Below are 23,100 nucleotides of genomic sequence, written 5' to 3' on the forward strand. Positions count from 1 at the left end.
TATTTTTCCATTTCTGCTCACTGTACATAAATAGAAATATTGTTTAACTAATCACTCAAATGAATACTGTGATGGTCAAGATGGGTCAACAATTAAGTGTTGGGGTATATATTATAAATGTGAGAATAAGGAGCATCATTTTTAACCTACAACTTATTTAAACATTGCAGTGAGAACTTTAGAAGCATTATATACTGTATGTGTTCATTGTATCTACTTTTTCAATATTATGATGTATTGTTTTATACTCACATTATTAAAAGAGGCTCCAGAAGGCCTTGGGAACAGCAGTATCAGGGGCTGGAGCTGGACAGGCTCTTTCATCAGCACTTCTCCTTCCCTTTGACAGCCATGACCTCACATCATTTTCTGGATTGAACTGTGCTAGCGGTGGTCCATTACATTTGATAAAAACCAGAGAAAGCATTCCTTTTTGCAGTAAGGATATCATTCATGCTGCTGAATGCCCGCTCACACTCACTAGAGGAGACAGCGATAGTTCGGACTGCTTTTAGTAGAGGCTCCATGGCAGCAGGTGTACGGGATGCCCTGATTTCCTTCCTCTCTTTTTTTTTGAGTTGCCGAGAGAGGTCGCTGAGCTCTGTGAGCGCATCATACATCAGTCCCAGATTGCTGACAAACGGTGCAGATGTGAGCACATCATCAAGGCCCTTGTACTTTGCTCTGTCTCTGGAATCCCTGCTTGGGTCGTTTGCAGCATTTGAAAAGTGATCATGAAGCACTCTGTAGTTTTCCCAGACTGCTCTGACGCTCCTTTCACTTGAAGCTACCCAGCGGATGGACAAAACACACCCGATCACCAGGAGACGCTGTCCGACTTCTCGTGCACACTGCGCTAACTGCCTCAGATTTTTGGGGGAGGCATGAAACAATGAGTAGTTTATCTAAAAATATTTGAAAATGATTGAGCCCTGAGACCTCCTTGACCACATCCCCAACTGCCAGCTCTCGTCGATGATTCGAACAGTGCCACACAAACAGGCCTGGGAATTTACAACTCAACTGGGTAGCAACGCCTGTTCTCTTCCCTAGCATTACTGAAGCCCCATCACATGCAAAAGAAACTAAACACGGACCTAAAAAGTCCTCGTTAAAATGTCTTCCAAGACACTCGATTAAAGCCTTTGTGATGTCAGCAGTTGTTCCATCCAACTTGATCAGCTCCCAAAAAAACGTTTCAGGCTCAGCATCAGCTAATGCTGAGCTTAGACACACAACAAGCACAGATTTACCACTAATAGTGGTAGATTCATCGACCAAAACACAGAGTTTTCTTTTGTTTTCTATAATGTCTTTTGCCATTTTTTTCTTCAGCTCATCTGCTATGTGGTCGACTATTTCGCCGCAGGTTTTATTAGAGTGCAAAACCCTGCCCACGTTCAGCCCCGTTCAGTTGCTGTATGTTCAAATCAATCGGCATGTCCGTGAATGGCCGGCTATGCTTGCCAATTTTATATGCCGTTCGAAAAACTCTGCAAGTGGTTTCGTAATCTGATCTATGCATAGACTGCACTTGCTTTTGAATTGCTTCACGTGAAGCACATTTAAGTATGTCAGCAGCTTTTACATGGGCTTGTGATTCTTTGTGTTCTTTGATTTTTTTTCTCAGGCTAGTTTGTTGTTTGCACTTGTCACTACCGAAATTAGACACTGCACACTCACCCCATTCAATCGAGAGTTTCAGTCCTTGTCCAGTGTGTATTCCCAAAGATTTGACCTCTTTACATATCCGACATCCCAGCTTTTTGTTTTTAACAACGAGCCATTCATTGGTCTTGCAAAAATATTCCACCTGGTCCCTTGTCCAGCGGTCAGGTGCAACGCTTTGCGCGGTGTTGGTGGTGACAGTTGCGCCAGCAGCAGCTAACGTTAGCGGGAGAGAAGGCTCTGTGGGAGCTACTGAACCTGGAGCAGGAGGATCGACCAGAGAAGGCTCCCCGTCAGACAAAATTTCTAACACAGCACTTTCTGTATTTGCAGTTGCATCAGTATTAACTGGAGTTTCTTTCGGCCCCTTGTCCGGCGACAACCACTTTCTTTTCACACTATTAATCCACGCTAACATTTCGAAATGGTAACGTTATGGTAGCTAGCTAGCTACCTTTTCTGTTTTCAGTGACAAAAGCACATTTGGAGTGCTCTATGCATGTCAATTCACGCGGTAATATGTTGCATTCTGGGTAGAGAAGTCTTTATATGATATAATATAATTAGCTTGAATTGCACTAGCTCTTCATAGGAACTACATAGATAGTGTTGGAGATGGGATTACTGATGCACTCGTGCAGAAGTCCATTAAAACACACAGGCATTAATTATAGGTATCCACAACATGATAAAAGAACTACAATATGCGTACCTATAGGCGTCATGAGGTGGCGGTACGCAGTAAGAAGTAACGGTACGCAGATGGGTAAAAATCAGAAGTCCCGGTACTGCGTACCGGCCCATTTCAAGCACTGATCAAAGCAAAATATCTGCAAAAGTAATTCCCATCAACCTGTGTTTTGTGCTCAATAACATGTGATAGCATGCTAACAGTGTAAACTAACATGATACCAAAACAATAAGCTAAAAGATTCTAAAATGCTGCATAGCGCAAATTCTCAGTGGTTGTAACTATGTCAACACCATACACATGAAACATTTATTAGTGCATCTTTAAAGCAAACTAAATCATATAGAGTACTAAATAGGATATTTGTATAAGAAAGTAATTTGGTTCCAAATGTCTATTTGCATGTTTCCATCCGTCTGTGTGGATGAGCTCCAAGTCAAGAACCTATATGCAAAACCAGCTGAACCACATAGACCAACCCAGTCAAATTACCCTCACAACATGGTTTGCCCCTAAGAGCAACAATTTTTTCAGAAGTGAAAAACAAAAAAATCGAGTCAAAGATCTCATTATCATATAAGCATATGCAGTCCAGAAATGCGGCCTTCTTTTCCCGATAGGGAGGATGCTACACAGCCCAACTCATCCCAGGATCATTGCGTGCCAGTGACTTATTTCAGAGACCGTTCGGTTCGGCTTTTGCGGTCGTCAAAGGACCCAGCCAATGTAGACCGTGAAGGCCGTGTCCTCCAATGGATGGGGCCCGCTGAATTGGGACCAGTTTGAGTGTGTCCTACACATCAGAGTATAAAGTCTTCCCGTCGCCGTCCTCCCAGGTAACACACATCCTGGGTCTGTGGGCTATCCTGGTGACGTCCAGTTCAGGTTTACTGCAGTACCATTTGTTGAGCAGCTGGTCCACCTGCTCCTGCTTTGATATCCCATAAAGTCTCTCCTCTTCTTCATCCTCCCACTGCTCCCTGGAGCTCATGAAGAAGGGTGGGTGGGGAAGACGGAGCACAGTGTCTTCCCTCATGTCCTCAAAGAACTGCACCACACTTTTGCGGGCAAAGTCGCGAGCGTGCAGGATGCAGGTCTCGTCAAAGAGCTTCTGCTCCACGTCCAGGTAGTTGCTCCAGTAGCGCGTCTGCAAGGTAGTGGCATGGTTGTCCATGTAGGGCTTGATAAGACGTCCCATTGCTCCCAGTACAATCAGGAAGAGGAGGATGGACCAGCCAACAGCCTAGACAGGGCGAGGACAGTTAGCGACACAAAGCCAACAAAAGCTATCAGTGACTGTGACAAGCACACAAAGAGCAGTCAGTAACCAATTGTTGATGATGCTCCCACATGAGGAGACGTGTATGTTACCTGAGAAAATTCTGATCAGATGACTAATGTGATGACAATTTAGCAATGCAACCTCAAATGCTAAACCAGCATTTAATGTGAAAGTCAAGGGGTGGTTTCACATTTTTTCACATTAAACAAAATTCACTGATGTACAATGTACATTTTTTTTCTGCCGACAGGTATGATGGGAAGACTGTGATCATACAGATTATGATCACAAAGAAGTGTGATCATGTTATACAGTTACATATGGTTCCATTCATTCTTATTGTTGTTTTGTTTTTATTATTTTCATTTTAATAGATTTACATTTAATAGATGCTGGTTTCATTTTATTTTTAACTTCTTTGTACAAACATTTTAAAATATTTTATTTTTTTATGTTTTATCTGTTGCATTGACACAAATTGTTTCTACCATTTATTATTTTCTGTAGGTTTAACTTCCTTGGGTCAACTTGAGATGTTTAATTTGAATTTGAGAGAGGTTTTCCCAAATGTTTCCTCTTAAAATGTAACAGATTGATGCATCTCCATGGATCACCTAAAAGGTTTGGAATCTCTCCATCGTAGTTTGACAAAATAGGGGCCCCCAAACAGAATCTTGCATAGGGCCCCCCGATGGCAAGAAACGGCTCTGCGTAGGTGCATGTATGCTGAGGATGCAACAGCTTACCTGTGAATAACAGCGAACGTAACGAGAGACTGCTTTGCGGAAAGAGCTGTTCCTGAAGATCATGTCCTCCTTACAGGGCACTTTGGCCATGACTTTGATCACATCCAGACCTGTATTGTTGGGCAAACCTGAGGAAACATACCACACGATACATCATACAGACCAATAATGTGCCGACAGAAACCATATAGATTGTAGTAACAAATCTCATTGAAGATGTACTTTCCGATGCAGAATGTTGCATGTGTTTTTACCTGAGAAGAGTGCCGGGTCGACACTAACACTGAAGGCACAGATGAAGATCTTTCCATCCAGTAAAGTGACCAGGATCCACACCATCGGTGCCAGCATTGCCCTCTGGAGCATGGCTGAGAACAGGTACCTGCAGGAAGACAGAGGACCAGTTTTCAGCCTCAAATTTTCTACAGCCTGACCCTCCAATGTCAAATTTGTTTTTCTACATGTTACACCAGTTCTTCAGTCCAAAAAATGGTAATACATTTGTCAGTTGCACGTTTTTTTCTTTCATTCCTCCCATTAATCATCTCACATAATGCCTGAGGTTTATTTCATGACCCTTTGGAAGGGCCCGGCTCCTGGTTTGAGAACCAAACCAGCTAACAGTGTATAAAGAGGTTATAGCTCCACCTCCAGCAGCTACAACAGTAAACTGCACCTCAAATATTGATGCATCAGTATTGACAATCTAATAATATCACCCTTTATCATTGTGGTCTCAGAGGAAACACACTGGCAGCTTGTTTGTATTTCTTCAAACCAATCACATTGGTCATGATTTTCCATTATGCTTCTGTAACACAGTTTTAGTAATTTGTTACGACCATGGTTGTATTTCTTTCTGTTAAGTTCTGTATTCACCTGTAAATATGTTATCTCTAGTATGTCTGTCTGGGCACAGTCGCTGTGTGTGTTCATGCAAATAGGTGTATTGAAATGACAGCATAGGAATCTATCTTAGACGTACTTGACCACAGCAGGATTTTTGGATCTGTTCCCAATGGGTCTCATCCACTCGTCCATCATGACGCCCGTATGTCGGTTGACCAGGACCCCCAGGAAGAACAGTATGATGGGCGGGACTATCATCACTCCCAGAGAGTACAGTTTGTTGTACTGAGGAAGGCATGGGCAGTTAAAGTCAAAGCTGGTGTAGAGCTTGACACTGACTAAGGCCAGGATGATACAGATCCCATTGGAGATGGACTCAGAGTTGGACTGGAAGTACTGCAGGACTAACTTCAGGCGCTCCATAGCTTGAGGAAATGTTCTGAGTGACGTAAGAGACAACACACAGACGGTTCCAGTAGTGATTTCCTAAATGTTTTATCTTCTGTAAAAAAGCACACTTTTCAGGAGAAAATCTGTACATTCGGTCAGATTATTTAATTTAAAGTTCACCTTACCTCTCAATATGAACTAATCCTTTGTTATGAAGTCCAATTTAGCAGTCACGGTAAAAAACCTGTCCTTTTGTGGGAATAGATCAGTCATGGAGTGAGTCCTGCAGTGATCCGAGTCTGAGAATGGATGAATAGATGTGAGCAGGTGGCCACACCCTGCCTCACATCACAGGCTTACAGCAGCAGGTCCTGGCAGGTCCTATTGTAGTCACGACAGAGCTTGAAACTCAACTTCAAAGCATATGGGACCGTACAGGGGATCACCCATCTCCATATTATTAAAGGATAACCACGAATGTTCATAGATTCGGTCTTCATTTCGTTTGGTTATGGGTCCAGGAACCACTTGGTAAAGATGAATAGTGAGACGCTCAGACATGACAACACTTTACTTGAAAAAGAAAAAGACAACAGCTGGAGCCAATTCGAAATCTTTTTTTTTTTTTTATCCATTTGAGGTCATTTTAACTACAATTTTGGTAATTGGATCGACCTGCATTCATAAAGCGCTTTACACTACATCAACATGCACACACTGACGGCACAGCCTTCGGGGCAATTTGGGGTTCGAAACATAGTAATTTATCCAGCTACTTTTTATCAGCTGGGCAGAGAAAGGAGCCAGTTGTTGTTTTTTCAAGTTAGTATTAACCACAAAAGCATCATAGCTTCAGAGACTTTATAATTACGTATTTTCTCATACTTCAACAGTTAGTTGATAATATGCAACTTTCTTGACATGCAAAATTGTCCTTTACATATGTTCAGTTCCTAATACAATCCAAAGGAGATCAATAAAATAACTTGGTAGTCAACAGACATTGCCTTCAAAAGATTAGCCGACGACCTTCTCTAGCTCCGAGTGAATTGATGTCATGGTATTGGGGAAATGTATTCGATCTCAGATAAAAATGCAAATCATTTTTTTTTTTAAGTTACATTTTGTGCTTACATCCCCTAAAGACCAGATTTGCACAACACGCCCAGCCTGGAATTGCCAAATCAATCCACGTAGAAGATTTTTTTGGGGGTAAAAAAAGGTTTACGGTTCAAAGTGCTCTGACAAAGGCCTTAAAGTATAAAAAAGCATGGGCTTGCAAGGAAAATGGAGCATTTCTACTCACAAGATATCAGAACATGACGAAACAAAAAAAGCCACATAAAAAGCTAGCGTTGTTTATTTATACAAAAGAACATGAACATTTGCTGAAAGTGCTTTGATTACAACATTCTTTATCATCTGTTTTGAACGGCGAAACAAAAATCACTAACCTGACTAGACCATGTCACCACATCTTGCAAAACCGGTTCACAGACCATGTTAGAGGACAGTTTAAATGAAGGCAGGAGGAGGCTCAACAAAAAATAATAATGTTCTGTGAATATCCTGAAAGTGAAGAAAATATCCTGCCAGTCTGCTGGTTTGAACTCTCACTGCCAGCCAGAGAAAAACACCTGGGAAAACGAAATCTTTTAGCATGAAAATGATCAAAATATTGTTGGCCATCAAAATCCCAAATGACGGTAAAATCTTAAAAAGGGAACAGTGGTTAAACATAAAACGCTCATTAAACAGTACTATCAAGACAGTTAAAGTAAAACAGAGTAATACAAACTACACAAACAGCAGTTTTTCTCCACAAGTGACAGAAGTCGTGAGCCATTGAGGTGCAGCTTTAGTTGGTCTTCAGGTGGATCGTGGTCTGAAGCTGGAGTCGGACGTGTTCTCAGGTCAACGTGATCTCTGACGATTCTTTGGTATCGATCACTCTGAAGACTCCCACCTTCTCTTTCTTTACACTCTCCTTTTCTTTGTCTAAAAATGCAAAGAACACTTTACATCAGCGAAACAGTGAAAAAGAAAACATGGCAAGGGACAAATCACAATTTATACCTGCAAGTAGTTGCCATTGTAAAGAGAAAGTGGAGAAAGTCAATTAAAAAGGGACAACACACAACCATTTATTTATTCTATTGTTTTATATTTATTCAATGGCATTTCAGCTTTCTAATATGATAACTACCGATTTGGACTTACAAGAAGTCTCAAGAGATGTTTATGGTATTAGGTTGAGAGTTGCCTAAAACATTATGAAATCATCAACCTATATTATCTCTTGATTATTGTTAGGACTCCATTAATGTCCCCATATTACTAGGTTTACCCATTATTGCACTCATAATTATTATTATTGCACTGTGGTCAGAAGGTGTTTACTCTCCCACATGTGCCCACGAGAACAGGGTGCTCGAGCAGCAATCTACCAGCACTACAAATCCTATTCATATAACCACAACAACAGAAGCAGTGAAGAACAGAGATGGAATTAATAGAAACAACATTCAAAACAGGCATTGCATCGTTGACTATCGTTCTGTTATCATGGACATGTGAGGACCATCGTCTTAGACAACCAATATCGCAATGAACCATAATCTCGTCCCATCGCAAAAGCCTAGTTCACTTTAGTGAATTTGGCCAAACTGCATGTTTCTGTGTGAAGATATTCTATTTAAAATGGAATCTGGATTCTATCAACTTCGGGACCTTTAAGGGTTGCAGAAGAGCTTGTAGTGATTAACTGTAAGAATGATACAGATTGTGCTGTTGGCTGTTATGACCCTAGAGGTCATCAGAGGGGTATTCCATCAAACTCGCTAAGTGCAAAGCCGGGCTAATTTCGATAAGCCTCGCTACCTTTAGCCAGAGTTGCGTTCCATCAACGTGACTTGAGGCACTCTCCGCTAAGTAACCATGGGAATTTATCCGACCAAACTAGCCTGCTCCGGGGCAGGCTAACCATCAGGCTTACTTTAGCGGGGGTTTCAGAGAAGTCCGTCTGTCGGAAACAACTGTACCAGCAGAAGGTTCCGCCAAGCCTAGTCCTCGTGATTTCATCACGTGAAAGACCATAATTACCAAAATTACATATATGAAGTACAAACAGACTATATTTTCATCAAGCGTCTAAAAATACATGCTTGCAATTAAAAAATATGAATAAATAGTTTATTTTGTTTAACACCGACTGGCCATATCATAACTTAAAGCCCCCAGTTGGGTGAGTGGTGATGCACCTGCCCTTGAATGTGGGCATCCCAGGTTCACATCCCGGCGAGGACATCTCATGGGTGTTTTTTTTTTTTGCCTGTATAATTGTCTTAAGATCAGAGAATTAGACCAACATTTTACCTTAACTATGATAAATATGTCATACAATTTCCCCCCAACCCAAATATAACTTAGAACATTAAAACATGATAGATATAATAGCATGTTATAGATCCCAATGACAAAGGCTGATGATTTTCAGCCACATAAATTCCTTTCAGGTGAGTTCATTAATAGGTTCATTGAATGTATTCATTAAATTGTTGAGATAAATGAGTTGGTCAATGTAGATGCATTTACTAGGCCTATCTAAAAAAAAAAAAAAGAGAGAAAGAGAGAGAGAGAGTTCCGGCCAAAGAAAGAAAAAGAAACGACTATGGAAGAAACTTCCATAGTCGGGAATTGAACCGTGGGCGGCCGCATGTAAAGCCGGCGTATTACCTCTACACTATCCTCACGTTAGAGAAATCGTAGTCAGTCTTATATTAGAACATGTTACTCTTAACGGTACTTCCGTATTTAATCGTTCTGCAATTCTTGCCCATGCAGACTCGCGATTTTTATTTATCACTACAGTATTCCCTTTATTGGTTATGATGGGTTTGTACAGTTCCATCAATAATTTTTGCTCTGGTCTTTTCTGCCACTTTCTCGATGATTCGACATTCACGGGACACCTGGAGGATTGCTGATTGGACCGATTCACGGCTGGGGATGTTTAATAGGAAGGAGGAATCCAGTCTGGCTGGTGGAGGGTCTCTGGTTGCAGTCGAAAAGTCAAAAAATTAGGTCCCAACTCCTATTCCTAACTCCTATTCCTTGACCTCTGAGGAAAGCGGCACGCGGTCAAGGAAAGGCGATAGGAGGTGCTCAGAGAATCCGACCGGACTTTCACTAAGCTGCGTCATTATAATGCCGCTGATGATTGACAGCTGATGATTGATGCCGGTGATTGACGTGCGTCTGCGCTGGAGAAACTACAATAATGGACTCAAAAAAGTGCGTCGTCCACTTCTCCGCATGTTGTTGGTTTTGTAAACAGCTGGTCCACTGACCAGCTTCAGGTCCAGCAGCTCCTCCTTCCTGTTTGACCGTTTGCTGTATTTACATTTCATTTGTGGTTTTAGTTTCGCTTTTTGTCAAGTTTGTAACATGATTGAAATAAATAAAAAATCTCATTAAATTATTATCACTGTCCACACACATTTATCAACACAATTCCAATTACTGCATGTCTGCATGAAAGTAATTGTTAAATATGCAAATGCACATATTGTTTGTTTTCATGAACGGCCGAGGTGTGGGCCTTTTAAATGTTGCTCTCGCAAAGAATTGTGGGTCAGCGTAATCTCCTTTCCTTTCGTATAGGAAGGTCCGTTGCATCCTATGCTAAAGGAGCTCTGCAAGGAAGCATTGGAGCTCCTTTCCTTTGCATTTAGAGAATTCAAACGGCTCTTATCATGGCGGCCACTTGTTTACTTTCGGGTCACTTCTTCATTTAGGAACCTTCCTAAGAGAAGAAGACTATTCCACCGCAGCCTCACTCTCCTCCGGTCTCTCGCTCTGACTCCCTTGCTAACCCGCACATTGTCGGCAACCATTTAGTTGCGTCTCGCTGTTCTTTTGTTAAGTCTTTTGTTGAGTTGATGGAGGTTGCAGAGTAGGGGTGTAACGATACATGTATTCGTATTGAACCGAAACAGTAGGGGGGTCACGGTTGAGTGCGTGGATTTACACGGAGAATACACGGTATAAAAAGAAATAAAACTGGCGCGCGAATTAATTACGGAACTATTGTTTGACGCCGTCCACACGGAAACGTTTTTTTGTGTGTAAACCCGCAAGTCTTGTGTGTTTCGACCGGCCGTCCACACGGATCCAGCGTTTTCGGTGCCTGAAACGCTCTTTTTTGAAACCAGGTCCCAGGGTGAATAAGGAAAAAAATGGCACCCCTCCGTTTCGTGTTCGTTTTCATGTAGACGGCAAAAACGCTGACGTCATCGCCCCGGTCCTCGACCTGACTGCAGCAGATATTCTGCTCGTCTGTATGACGGCGTATCAGGGCCACTGTATGAAAAAACCGGAGCCGAGAGAGGGGGGCAATATTCCGGGAAAAAAGTCGCAGAATTGCTACTTTTTTACAACGCTAACAAACAACCAACGCATTTATTTTTCTAATTAATCCATCACAACGTGTGACAACGCCTCGTTAAGGTCCTTAGGGTGACGGCTGTTGATGCTTATTCTTATATTCCCCGATATCCCGATATTTTACAACTCATTTGGCCGATAACCGATACCGAGATATACAAACAAACTTGTAACGGATGACGGTTCTTCAAATGGACAATTAAAGTGCAAACGGCAAGTCTGGCAGATCGAGTCACATTTTGAATGTGAACACTCGCGCCTCCCCTCTACCACCGAGCTCCTCGGCTCCCTCCCATTGAGTGCTCGTCAGTGCTCGTGCATAAGATTCTGTGAACGCGCCCGTGTCATCTCTCATCGATAAACGGCATGGAGTACACTAGTACAATGTTTTAAACTACATGTTTTAACAGGTTTTACAGCACACAGCATCACTGTTTTACTGATATTCAAACCGGAAGATCCCAGACCCGTGTTGTCCGTGAAACCTGTTGAGCGGTGTGTCTTCTCACCCAGCAAGTCACTCCGATCCAGCAAGAACTCCAGGTCTTTGTCGCTGATCACCTTTCCCCTCGATGCTTTCACCTCCCTGAGTGGGAAACATTACAGCCAAATGTTACTTCCCTTGAGAAGTCTGCTGCCATTTGAAGTTCTTCATTACATTCTCAGGGGTTAAAACAAAAAATCCTGAGCACTAGGTGGCAAGTAGTACTCCACCTCACTCCAACATGGTAGTAACACATTTAGGAAACTTGCGATATCAAGTATTGCTGCTAAGATTTGTCCTTGACAGGTTGCAACATGACCTAGAATCACAAGGTGACATGTTATAAGGGAATGTGAAATTCAGTCAGGCAGAATAAGATTTGATTCACAACCATTCAGTTGAGGGTATATGATAAAGGACATATTTTTAAACAGAATATGCACCATTTATATTGTAAACTAGGGATGCACGATATTATCAGCAAGGTATCGGTATCGGCCGATATTGACGTTAAAACGTATTATCGGATATCAGCTCACACGCCAATATATTAAACCGATAAATAAAGACGGCTGCTTCCTTGATTAAATCAGATTAAATGCCTGAGGGCGCAAGGATTGCATGCGCATCGCGACGCGACACGTCACCTACTTGCAGCAGAGCAAGGGAGAAACGGGAGAACGGCACGGTGCCGGATACTTTAAGCCCTGCGTTCTCTCTTACTTCTCGGTGCCTCTTGCTTTGAGCAGCAACATCAGCTCGTCCAGATCAATGCAGCTTTTACTGTGGCTCAGCTCGGCCTTCCCACCTTTGAACTTATCTGTGAAGGAAAGTGACAAAAGACAAGAAACACTCATCAAAACATTTCAATAACTAGTCTATGGCTGCTGTGTATGGAGCTGGAGGCTTTTACGTCTGGGTATTCCATTAAAAGTAACCAAACCCTCTAAAACCACTTGTGTCAGCTGAAAACCAATTCCTATGGGTATCTATGGGTGCAGGGAACAACAGAAAGTGTTAGGTTAAATAAAAAGTACTAATTCACATCGTCACCAGGTCAATAATAAAAGAATATGTGCAAAATTGCTTTCATGTAAAAATAACATGCAAGCTGTGTGTTAAATCAAAATGGGGGCTGCCCTGTGTTGTGTAATCGAGCATGAAACTGTGATGGAGTTAGCTAACTAGCCAGCTTAGCAGGGCTACCAGTCACTAGTAAGTTTGAAAGACGATAAAGGTGACTCGCCGTGTCGTAACCTAATTTTCTCACATTCCAGTGGCATTTTTTTAAATTTGCAGGTTAGAGGCACTTCCACCCAAACTCTGGGCTAAAGTTCATCTTGCACTCACTCTTGTGGATAACCATCTGCTCCAGCTTCCTCTTGGCCGACGACTTCTCCAGGATCTTCTGGTCAATGGTGTTGGCTGTGACCAGGCGATACACCACCACCGGTTTGGTCTGTCCGATTCGGTGACAGCGGTCCTGAGCCTGCAGGTCCGCCTGCGGGTTCTGAGGGGGGAATGAAGCATCAGCATACACTGTCTAACCCAGCACATGTACACAATAGCAATTATTTGCTCTTTCATCTGCACCCACCCAGTCACTATCGAAGATGATGACAGTATCGGCAGCAGTCAGGTTGATCCCAAGTCCTCCTGCTCTGGTGCTCAGCAGGAACAGGAACACCTCTGGATCTTTGGAGAACTTGGTCATCTGGAGGAAAAAGAACCTGATCAGAAACTCTCTGGAGCATCATATTCATCGATCTCCTAATGAGTCTACTCAGAATGAGTCACTTCTGCACCTTCCTCAACTCATTGTTCAAAACTCACATTTTCCACTCTGTCGGAGTAGGACATGGTGCCATCCAGCCGGCTGTACTGGAAGCCCCGCAGGTAGCAGTAATCCACCAGAAGATCCAAGATGGACGTCATCTGACTGAAGATCAGAACCTGGACCACAACAACCAAACGCACGCACATACAAGTCAGAAAAACGCTGATGTGGAAAATCCCAAAAGCAACAAGCAGCATTAGCAGAGGAGCCGAGATTCCGATAGTTGAGAGTTGTTCCGATTCCGATACCAGTACGGAAATGCCTCCGATACTGCCAAAAATGCTGGCATCCGATACCATGTAATTTATTAGAAATAGGAACTTATTTACTGGTTAGCTCTGTTAGCTTTGACACAACTTTCTTCACCGCTCTTAAAACAGTTGCGCTGTGCTGCCATCGGCAGCTGCTGTTTTAGAGGGGCAAAGAAGAAATGATCACCTGACACCTGTTAAAAGCTAATGTCAGCGCATCATGTCGGCGGTTTGGCAGTACTTCACAGTGGATGTTCCCACATGGCCCACAGCACGAGTATCGGAATCGTATCGGGAGGGGAAAATGGTATTGGAACATCTCTAACTGCAATGCATTATTCTGATTCTGCAACTTGAGAAAATTAGATAATTTCAGGGGGGCATAATTAGACTTTGAACAGGTTTGTATGTTTACCAATAGGAAAGTGAATTTTCATGTCTACTTTTATGCTAATTGCCAGGTCTGGCCATTAGGAATGGAATAATATTCATTATAATATTCATTTTTGATGACAGCATTGGGTGAGTTCGGGTCACTCGTGAAAGGACCAGCAAATCACAGATACTTGCAGTTAAATTAAAGCATGCAGTTCTTTTTTTAAAGTGGAAGTTCTCTTCCAGTAAACATATCCTGAACTACTAGACCCACCAGGGGGGAAATGCGAGTACTTGGACACCAAGTTAGCAGGGCTACCAGCAGAGCTGCTTCATTAATCCTCCCTGGCTGACGGTACTTTGGAGTCATGTTTCACCTTGTGTCCCCGTTTCTTGAGTCCAGGCAGTAGTCGGTCCAGGACGAGAAACTTCCCGGAGCTCTGCACCAGCTGCTCATCTATCTGCAGGACAACGGACAGTATGAGAAGAGGGAGGGAACGTGTGAGGAAAGACTGCCAGTCTTTCTGAAAGTTGATTATAAGACAGCCCAAATGTCTTTGGTGTGTTTGTGTAATCCAGAAAGATTGCTAGGTGGAAGGAGGCTAGAACAGAGGAGAATCCAATTCCTCCAACATGTTCAATTGAACGTTATCGTTTTGGGAAATCCATGGATTGGTTTTCCACTTAAGCTGTGGCTGGAGATGAGGCGATATGACAATTGCATGTCACCATTATCCTGGCCAAACTAATTATGATTCATAATATAAGTCCAATAAACATAAAAATATGATTAAAACTATTTAAAATGGCAGCAAAACATATTGGAATCACTTTACATTCCGTGAAGAAACAAATATTTGTAAAGCATTACAGATCAGACTTCTTTCTGTAGTGAACATCCTTTTTTTGTGAAAAACAATGAAATAATCTTAAATAAGATAATCACAAATAAGGTCTCCCTGCAATAATAAGGAACACATACATATATACAATTTCAAGTCACAATGTTGACGATGATCCCGATAATGGAAACTCGCCACAATCAACTTATTGCGAGTGTTTTTTGTTTATCCTAATCTGCAATAAAACCCTCCATTATCCTGGCCCTAGTTATGATGCTATGCAATATCTCAAAATAGTTTAAAAGAGGCTTTGAAAGTTTTGAGATGGCGTGCAATACAAGCATGAAGCAGAAAAGGTCCTCTTTAAATTTGAGCTTCGCATTTCATTTTCTATACCTGCATTTATTTTTCTTCATAGGTCCTCATTTGCTTGAGTATTATCCATTTTAAATCAGAATTATTATCACTTCTCCAACTATCACCTTATCTCTCTGAACCTAATAATAAGTCAACAGACTGTACAATTCCTAAAACAGGAAGTACAGGCTGTGCGTTACCTTGAACTCCTGTGTGGCGGGGTCCAGGGGGTACTCCACCAGATAGGGGTGGTTACAGGTTCTCTTTAGTAGCATCAAGATATTGGTCAGCTTCAGGTTGATCTGGGCGTCCATTGGGCTCTGGACGTCCAGCACTAGAGCGGGGCTGGAGGAGACGAAAGGATTTGTGTTACGCTGCATACATGTGGAATCAGACAAACCAGATATGAAATGTTTTTTTAATCCAACACCATAGCAACATATCCTCATGCAAGTTTGGCTTTGCTGTCCAGCCTGATTGCATGTGAACGCAGCACTAAAAATCAGGGAAATCATTTATAATATGGCATGGTTTGTTACAACAACCAGTACCACCACCTTTCAGACAGTAGGGCTGGGACAACTCAACGTAATCAACTACATAAATACGTTGAAACGAATAATTTGCGTCGTTGCATCGTCCCCAACAACTAGATTAACTCTCGCCCCACACTCCAGTCCAGTGGTGGTGGTGGTAAGTTTCCCGCTGCTGGCCTGAGTTTTTGTTTTTCTTAAGTAATATGAACAGACAATCGTAGACATGAGCCGCGCTAACAAGCTATCATTAAATCCACAGCGACTTCAGTCCGTCAGCATCTCTGGCCGTCTCTGACTCGGGACAGCCCCCCTTCTCCCCTCTGTGAGAGACTCATCACGTCTCAGCAGCAAATAAGTTTTAAAAGTCTCAGAGTTCCGCTCTCAGGACTTCTGTTGCTTCTAACTGGAACTCTGTGGTCTGAAGTTTAGTTTCTCTTAGTACTTTCAGCTGAATAGGACTTGTGTTTAGCTACCGCTCATGGAAACCCGGCATTTCCTGTTTCTGCCGTTTCAAAAAGCAGCAGAAACTAACAAAGTAAAGCTTTAAAATAACAGTACAAGTAAGTAGTACAAGTACACAAGTAAGTGGTACTTTTATTGTGAATAATTTATAGGAAATGAATGTGTTTATTCGCGTTAGACCCAATTCTCATATTCGTATGCAATACCTTTGATTAATAATAATAATAATAATAGGCTAATGACAAAAATAAGTAGTACCAGATGAAGAAACTGTTGTGATATCTCCCTCTTTAATATGTACCGTTTTATTTAAGGTTCATAACAGTACATTGCAGTAAGCAGTTGTTGGTGTCATTAGTTTGTGCCATGTTAAAGAAATGTTTAAATATTGAAAAGTTCACAAGAAATGTTTTGATATCCATATTGTGTGAATAGTTACATTGATCAAGTTATGTGAAATAATTGATAACTGAAAAATAAATTGTTATCTCACTGCCTACTTCCATCTTCGTAATATATAATAAAATCGCCTCCGTCCCTCCCTCACCCCCCACACCACCTCTATTCTTGTACATAGCCTTGTCACCTCCCGTATCAATTATTGTAACTCTCTCCTCTTTGGTCTCCCCCAGAAATCCCTCCATAAACTCCAACTGGTCCAGAACTCAGCTGCCCGTGTCATCTCCCAAACCCCCTCTTTTCACCACATCACCCCCATCCTACAGCAACTCCACTGGCTTCCAATTATCTTCCGTATTAACGTCAAAATTCTCCTTCATACCTTTAAAAAGCCATTCACAACCTCACCCCTCCCTACGTGTCTGACCTCTTTCACACTGCCACATCCACCCGCTCCCTCAGATCCTCCTCTTCCATCCACCTCACTGTCCCCTCTGCCCGGCTCACCACCATGGGGAGCAGAGCTTTCAGCCACTCTGCTCCCAAACTCTGGAACTCACTCCCATCTGACATCCGAAATATTGACTCCCTCCCTCAGTTCACATCCTCTCTCAAAACCCACCTTTTCAGGACAGCATTCTTATCATAGTTGTCATGATGTTTTTACTTGCACTTTTAATGGTTTTGTTATTTGTTTGCAATGGATACTCAATACATTACAAACAGAAATCCACAGTGCAAAAATCTAAACAATTTTATTGGAGATATTATAATTACTATGCTTATAGAGTGGATTGATAAAAAATAACAGTATATCTTTTGATATTTATTGCACCTCAACAGGTCACAACTAAGCAAAATTAAATTATGCTTGTTAAGCAATGTACCAAAAATACATAATAAATATATTTACTCTTTGTAGTGTAAATTAGGGGGGAAAAACAGTAGATATATACTGTACGTATGTTTTTACATAATGTCGTGTGCAAGGACGAAATTTTGATTTGAGGTGGGGGGGACAAAAGTATTTTTAATAAAACTAACTCTTTCAGTTCACTGTGTTTTCTTGTAGTTCTTCTAGTTTTCTATTGCTACTTTTAAGTTTACTGTTCCCTTTTTTGGTTTGACTGGTTGTAAATCATGTAGCAAAACATTATCACCCAATTCTAATCCAATAGTAATAATAACAACAATAATAATAATACATTTTATTGATCAGATTATTGAGAGCTTTGTAAATGACGAGGAGGATCTTGAAGTGGATATGCTGCTTTATTGGGAGCCAGTGAAGGTGTTGCAGGACGGGTGTAACGCATTTCTTTGAGTAACTTAGACTTTGACTTCGAAAGAAGTCTCTTATGTTCTTTTTTTAGACATCCTGGCTGCGTCTAATTACCAAACACACACACGCATGCACATACGCACATGGACACCGATTCAAACTTTAATGTAAATGAAACCTCTGATATTACAATCCTTCTAGCTGACGTGAACCAGGCAGAACAAACTCCCAACTTCCAGTAGCGGACTCCTGTAGGACTCCTGATCGCAGACTAGCAGACCTGTGTGCAAGCAAGATGGAGTGACAGCGGGGACGGCCAATCACACAGTCTGTTTACTATAGCGTAACATTTGTTTTTTTCAGCCTTCAATGAAGTAACGTAACACCCTTTTGGCAGTAACGATAACGGCGTTATAATAATGAGATGAGTAATCGATTAGATTACTCGTTACTGAAAATAGTAACGGCATTACTAACGTCGCTACTTATAACGCCGTTATTCCCATCACTGTTAAGTATAGAGATCATCTATTATTCATTACTTTTTCATTTTAGATTTTTGCCGTGGTATCGGTATCCAGATATTTCGTCAGCGTATCTTATCATAGTCAGTATTTTGTTCAAGCATCACAATTCCATTGGCGTGCAGCTGAGATATGTGGCGGCATTGCTGACCTCTGCTCGTGCTCCTTGCGGACCATCTCCAGATATTTCTCCAGGGCGAACGGTGTGTCTCCATCTTTCTCTTCGTAGTCCACCACCTTTCGACTGTGGCGCTTCGGCCGGCCACTTGACGTCAACGCCACAGGAGCCTCCTTCTAAATATACCAAGACAGCAGACTATTTCACTCACAGCTTTTTTATGGGCTGCACTGATGAAGGGAGACCTACTGCTAACATTTTAAGCAATGCACAAATATGGCAGGGCACATTTAGTTACATTGCAGCTTTCAACGATAACAAAAATATGTTTTTTACATTAAATTAAAAAAAAAAAAAACATTAAGTACAGATATGTCTGCAATAAGCCATTATCAGCTGATAGAGTGGCCTGGCAAAAGGTTGAAAACACGGATAACGGATTTTGAATTGTATTATTTCAACTATGTTGTGTAGGGATGTGGAGCCATGTGGATGAAAAAAAGCCCACACAGACCAATTTGCAGTCCTTACAGACCTTGTCCTGACCCAGCATCTTTCCAATGGTTTTGTTGACTGCAGCGGTGTAAAAGGCCTCTTGTTTGGCTGTCAGAGGAGCGTAAACGATGATCTCCTTCTTCGGAGGAACATCCAGCGTCACGTCTGACTTCAGCCTCCTCAGCAGGAAGGGAGTCAGAATCTGAAAAGAGAAAAAAACAAAACATTAAACTTGTTTTTTCCTGTAGCTAAGAAAATCCTACGTAGTCATGGTGTCGGCACCCACTGGATTATGGGCTACAGTTTTAAAGCCTCCAGCCCGGCATTTGAGCCGTTGACATCTTGGAATTTTTGCCACCAGTGAAGGAAGTGACCATATTTGGACTTTAGAGGAGCAACAGATGGATCTCATGAATACAAACGGCAGAGCTGCACCCCGAGGCGCAACCTTACTGGATCTGGATCCATTAAGCTTCCGACAAGATCAATCTGGATTCTGGTGTTAAGCTGCTAACAATGTTAGCTTCATAAGTCAAGGAAAAATTTACAGCTAAGTGCTAAACTCATCTTAGTAGCTAATTGCATTGTTAGCAACGCCGCAACAGACAAGTTTAAAGCACTTCAACATTGGCTTCACAGCAGGTCGTCAATGGGCGGGAACCCAATTGTCCTGTCTGTGTTCATAACTTCATCCAAATGGTGTACAAAACTCCTCATCACTGCAGTGTTTCCCATACATAGACCAATGTGTGGCACAGCACCACAGAATCAACACCGAGCCACAAATTTATTCAACGCAATTTTGAAATATAAATAAATATTGCAGTGTTTCCCATACATTGATTTGCGGCAGCCCAGCACAATATCAACAATAACCGCCACATGTTGGATTTTATTTTTTCTAACTTTACAATGGGTAAAATCTTACTTAATTGTAGAGCTGTGTGCAGCCCATCAGCCCCTCCCCCCGCTTTCACTCTGTCTCTCTCTGTCTCTCTCTCTCTCGGACCGTCTGTGAACAGCGCCTCCTCTCTGAACAGCGCCTCCTCTCTGTGAACAGCCCCTCCTCTCTGTGAACAGCACCTCCTCTCTGTGAACAGCACCTCCTCTCTGAACAGCACCTCCTCTCTGTGAACAGCACCTCCTCTCTGTGAACAGCACCTCCTCTCTGTGCACACTCAATGCTCATGCGCAGGAAGGATTGTTTTCCCTGCAGAGAAGACGGCTGGCTGAATCCCCAATCAAATCAAACTTTGCTACAAGTAGGCTGTGGAGCCGTCACTTAAAGTGGAGCAATGGAGCACTCACTGGATATTTTTTTCACTTACGACACAAAGTGAAGCAATGGAGCTGTATATATTGTTCAGTTATGTCACAATGTACTTGCCAATTAAAATATACAGTGGAGAACCTTATATACAGTGGTATTATTTAATAATTGATTTAAGAAAGCGTGTGTTTGGGTGCCCCCCGGGAGGCTACCACCACAAATAGAATCTGATTCTGTGGGAAACACTGTACTATGTGAACCAAGGACCAACTCCAGTTACCTCTCAGCTAAATACCAAACTTAGCTGCACTATTCTGCAATTTGTGAATGAAATGAAATATTTTTACATGCAAACATACATTTGGTTAAACAACAACATTGTGTACCGACCTGGTGCAACATGCTCAGGATGTTCTGCTCACGCTCAGTAGCCACCACAGTCTCTGCCTCACTGATGGTGCTGATGTCAAACCACGACTCGAAGCTACATAGCAGACAAGTCAACAAGCACTTAAACATGAGCAATTCATTTTACTCTAAAATAACAAAAGGGGTGTCAGCGTCAGGCAGCCACAAACCGAAGCAGTGAGGAGTCAGACATGATAATAACATTTAACCAAAGAAGCATATTTTAAAGGGATAGTTCGGAATTTTGGACATAAGACCTATTTTCCAAGTCAACCGGTGTGTTGGAGACGTCTGGAGACGTTTTCAGTTCTTCTAGTTGTCGAGTTCGCTGTGCTATGGCTAGCGCAAGTCAATGGTTCTAGTTAGCCAGGCATTAAAAACAGTCTTTCCCACTCCACAGTGCACCCGAGGCAAATTAATTAAAACACTAGACTGTCGATGTACATATCTATGTTGATAGAATAATATTTGAAACAAAACTAACCTTGCATCGCATGAATCATCCATTTTTTGAGGGACTAGTTTCTCAGCAGCAGCGGAATTTTACTTCGCTCTGGTTAGTTGTGAAGTAACCACAACACTGCAACAGAGAAGCGCGTGACAGAAGCCCGGCAGGACACAGTAGCCTTTAGTCGACCCTTATGCCCCCAAGGCTGTCTGAAAAGTGCTTGGACCTCACGCAAACATGGGGCAGCACACGGCCCCGCAAACCCACAATTACGCACCGCAAACCCGCAGTTCCACTCCGTCCGTAGAACCCTCGGACGCGTTATGGGCAGGGCTGTAAACTAGCCGTCGCCACTCGCCAAATGCGACTAAAATATTCCCCTGGCGACTTTATTTTGGAGTGATACCTGCCACTGGGGCGGGTAAATGTTTGTCCCGATGGTCGGGCTCTTGCAATAAATTATGCATGATATAACAAAACATTGTAGTAGCTGTAAACTGATAAATTATGACGGTAGCAAACGTCAAGCTAAACCGGTGATTTGTTGTGTGTCACACTGAAGTAGCTCCCCCGTCACCGCTGTAGAAAAAAGTTCCCCCGAAGCAACGTAGCGTGCGCGTCAGCGCTAATTAAAAGTTTGGCGCAGTGAGTGACGCCTGGTTCACACCAGACGGGCGGAGCGCCGCGAATAGGCGCGGCCGTCCCGCGCCGTGAAGCGATCGTTTTGGCGTCTGCTCTATTTTTTGCGCGTGCCGCGAGCGAACGCGTCAATTCTGGCAGTAAATCACACAAAGAAACACGAAACAATCCGGTCAATTTTCGAAATAAAAGCAATTTTCAAAATAAAATACCGCGATTGACAAATGCGATCATATTTGTGTATCTCAACTTGCACTGGGAAAGTGGAAGACTGACAGGGAATGGCTTCATTATGACGACTCGACGGGTGTCATGTTTTGCTCCGTCTGCCAGACACACGCCAATGAAAAACAGCGCGGATATTCAGTTCTGATGAGTAATTAATGAGTGTTTCCTTTGTCACAGTTTTGCACTGTTAAAGTTTTCCATTTGCAATGTTTGAGATGAAATGAATGAAATTCAATTAATATTAAAATGTATTTCTAAATAATTCTTTGGCCTCTTTTCTAAGCATGTACTGCTCTATAATACTGTTATCTCAATGAAACGTACTGAAACAGATGTATATGCAACAAAAAGAGGCAATTTATTATTTGGCTGGAAAAAAATTTACTTGGCCGGTAGATTCTTTCATCTACCGGTCCCCTTGGCAGGTGAGCCAAAAAGTTAGTTTACAGCCCTGGTTATGATCCTGCCGTTACATAGAAACCTGACCCACGCCGAATTGTCGGCCCTCGTGCCCTCGGAGCTGGGTGAAAAGCCCTTGGAGCGCGGACAACAGCGGGCAGCGGCCGGCTCCGCGGATGCACTCCGTCGGACTCAAAACTCTAAGACGCCCCGCCCGAAATACTGCCCGTAAATAGGCAATCTAACCGGGCCGAATTGTCGGGCCTCATACCCTCAGACCTGGGTGAAAAGCGCTCAGACCTCACGCAAACACCGGGCAGCCCACAGCCCAGCCAACCCACAATTACGCACCGCGAACCAAAACCTCTGCTCCGTCCGGAGAACCGTAAACCCTCGGACGCGTTGCGGGGATTCCCTCCTGGCAGCACCAGTCTCCGTTTGTTCGGTCCCGGTTCTCAGCTCCAGTGGGGGCTATCTCGGTCTCCACAGACGCTCGTTCACGTTCTGCCCTTTGAGCATCCCTCTCGCGCAATTCTTCCTCTGTATATTCAGGCTCATACAGGTACGGTTGAGTTTGGGTGGAAAAAAACTCCTCATCAGAATCTTCAAAAGTTTCAGTATATTCTCCAAAAGTGGCCATTTCTGTGAGATTGAAGAAACTAGCACTGCAGGCTA

The 23,100-nt window shown here is 42.6% G+C and overlaps 2 protein-coding genes across 3 annotated transcripts in view; both read right to left on the bottom strand.

The window, feature by feature from the left end:
* Window positions 1-3,152: 3,152 nt before the first annotated feature.
* Window positions 3,153-5,659, bottom strand: calhm3 (calcium homeostasis modulator 3; the record flags this gene model as incomplete). The annotated part of the gene is made up of 4 exons (XM_084021146.1): window positions 3,153-3,602; window positions 4,388-4,515; window positions 4,642-4,769; window positions 5,373-5,659. The coding sequence occupies 4 exons, from the start codon at window positions 5,657-5,659 to the stop codon at window positions 3,153-3,155; spliced, it is 993 nt and encodes a 330-aa protein (XP_083877272.1).
* Window positions 5,660-6,970: 1,311 nt separating this feature from the next.
* The window catches only part of hells (helicase, lymphoid specific), a 40,822-nt gene continuing 24,692 nt past the window's right edge, over window positions 6,971-23,100 (bottom strand). For both annotated transcript variants that reach the window (XM_084021614.1, XM_084021613.1), the window contains exons 13-23: window positions 20,694-20,787; window positions 19,074-19,235; window positions 18,572-18,714; window positions 15,418-15,562; window positions 14,396-14,479; window positions 13,389-13,508; window positions 13,153-13,269; window positions 12,906-13,065; window positions 12,279-12,375; window positions 11,581-11,657; window positions 6,971-7,624 (exon numbers count right to left, since the gene is read on the bottom strand). In XM_084021614.1, coding sequence (XP_083877740.1) covers window positions 7,536-7,624; window positions 11,581-11,657; window positions 12,279-12,375; window positions 12,906-13,065; window positions 13,153-13,269; window positions 13,389-13,508; window positions 14,396-14,479; window positions 15,418-15,562; window positions 18,572-18,714; window positions 19,074-19,235; window positions 20,694-20,787 — 1,288 coding nt within the window. In that variant the 3' untranslated portion in view covers window positions 6,971-7,535. The remainder of the gene's footprint in view (window positions 7,625-11,580; window positions 11,658-12,278; window positions 12,376-12,905; window positions 13,066-13,152; window positions 13,270-13,388; window positions 13,509-14,395; window positions 14,480-15,417; window positions 15,563-18,571; window positions 18,715-19,073; window positions 19,236-20,693; window positions 20,788-23,100) is intronic.

The sequence above is a fragment of the Eutrigla gurnardus genome (assembly GCF_963514095.1).
Source record: "Eutrigla gurnardus genome assembly, chromosome: 11".
In the NCBI taxonomy this organism is placed as follows: domain Eukaryota; kingdom Metazoa; phylum Chordata; class Actinopteri; order Perciformes; family Triglidae; genus Eutrigla; species Eutrigla gurnardus.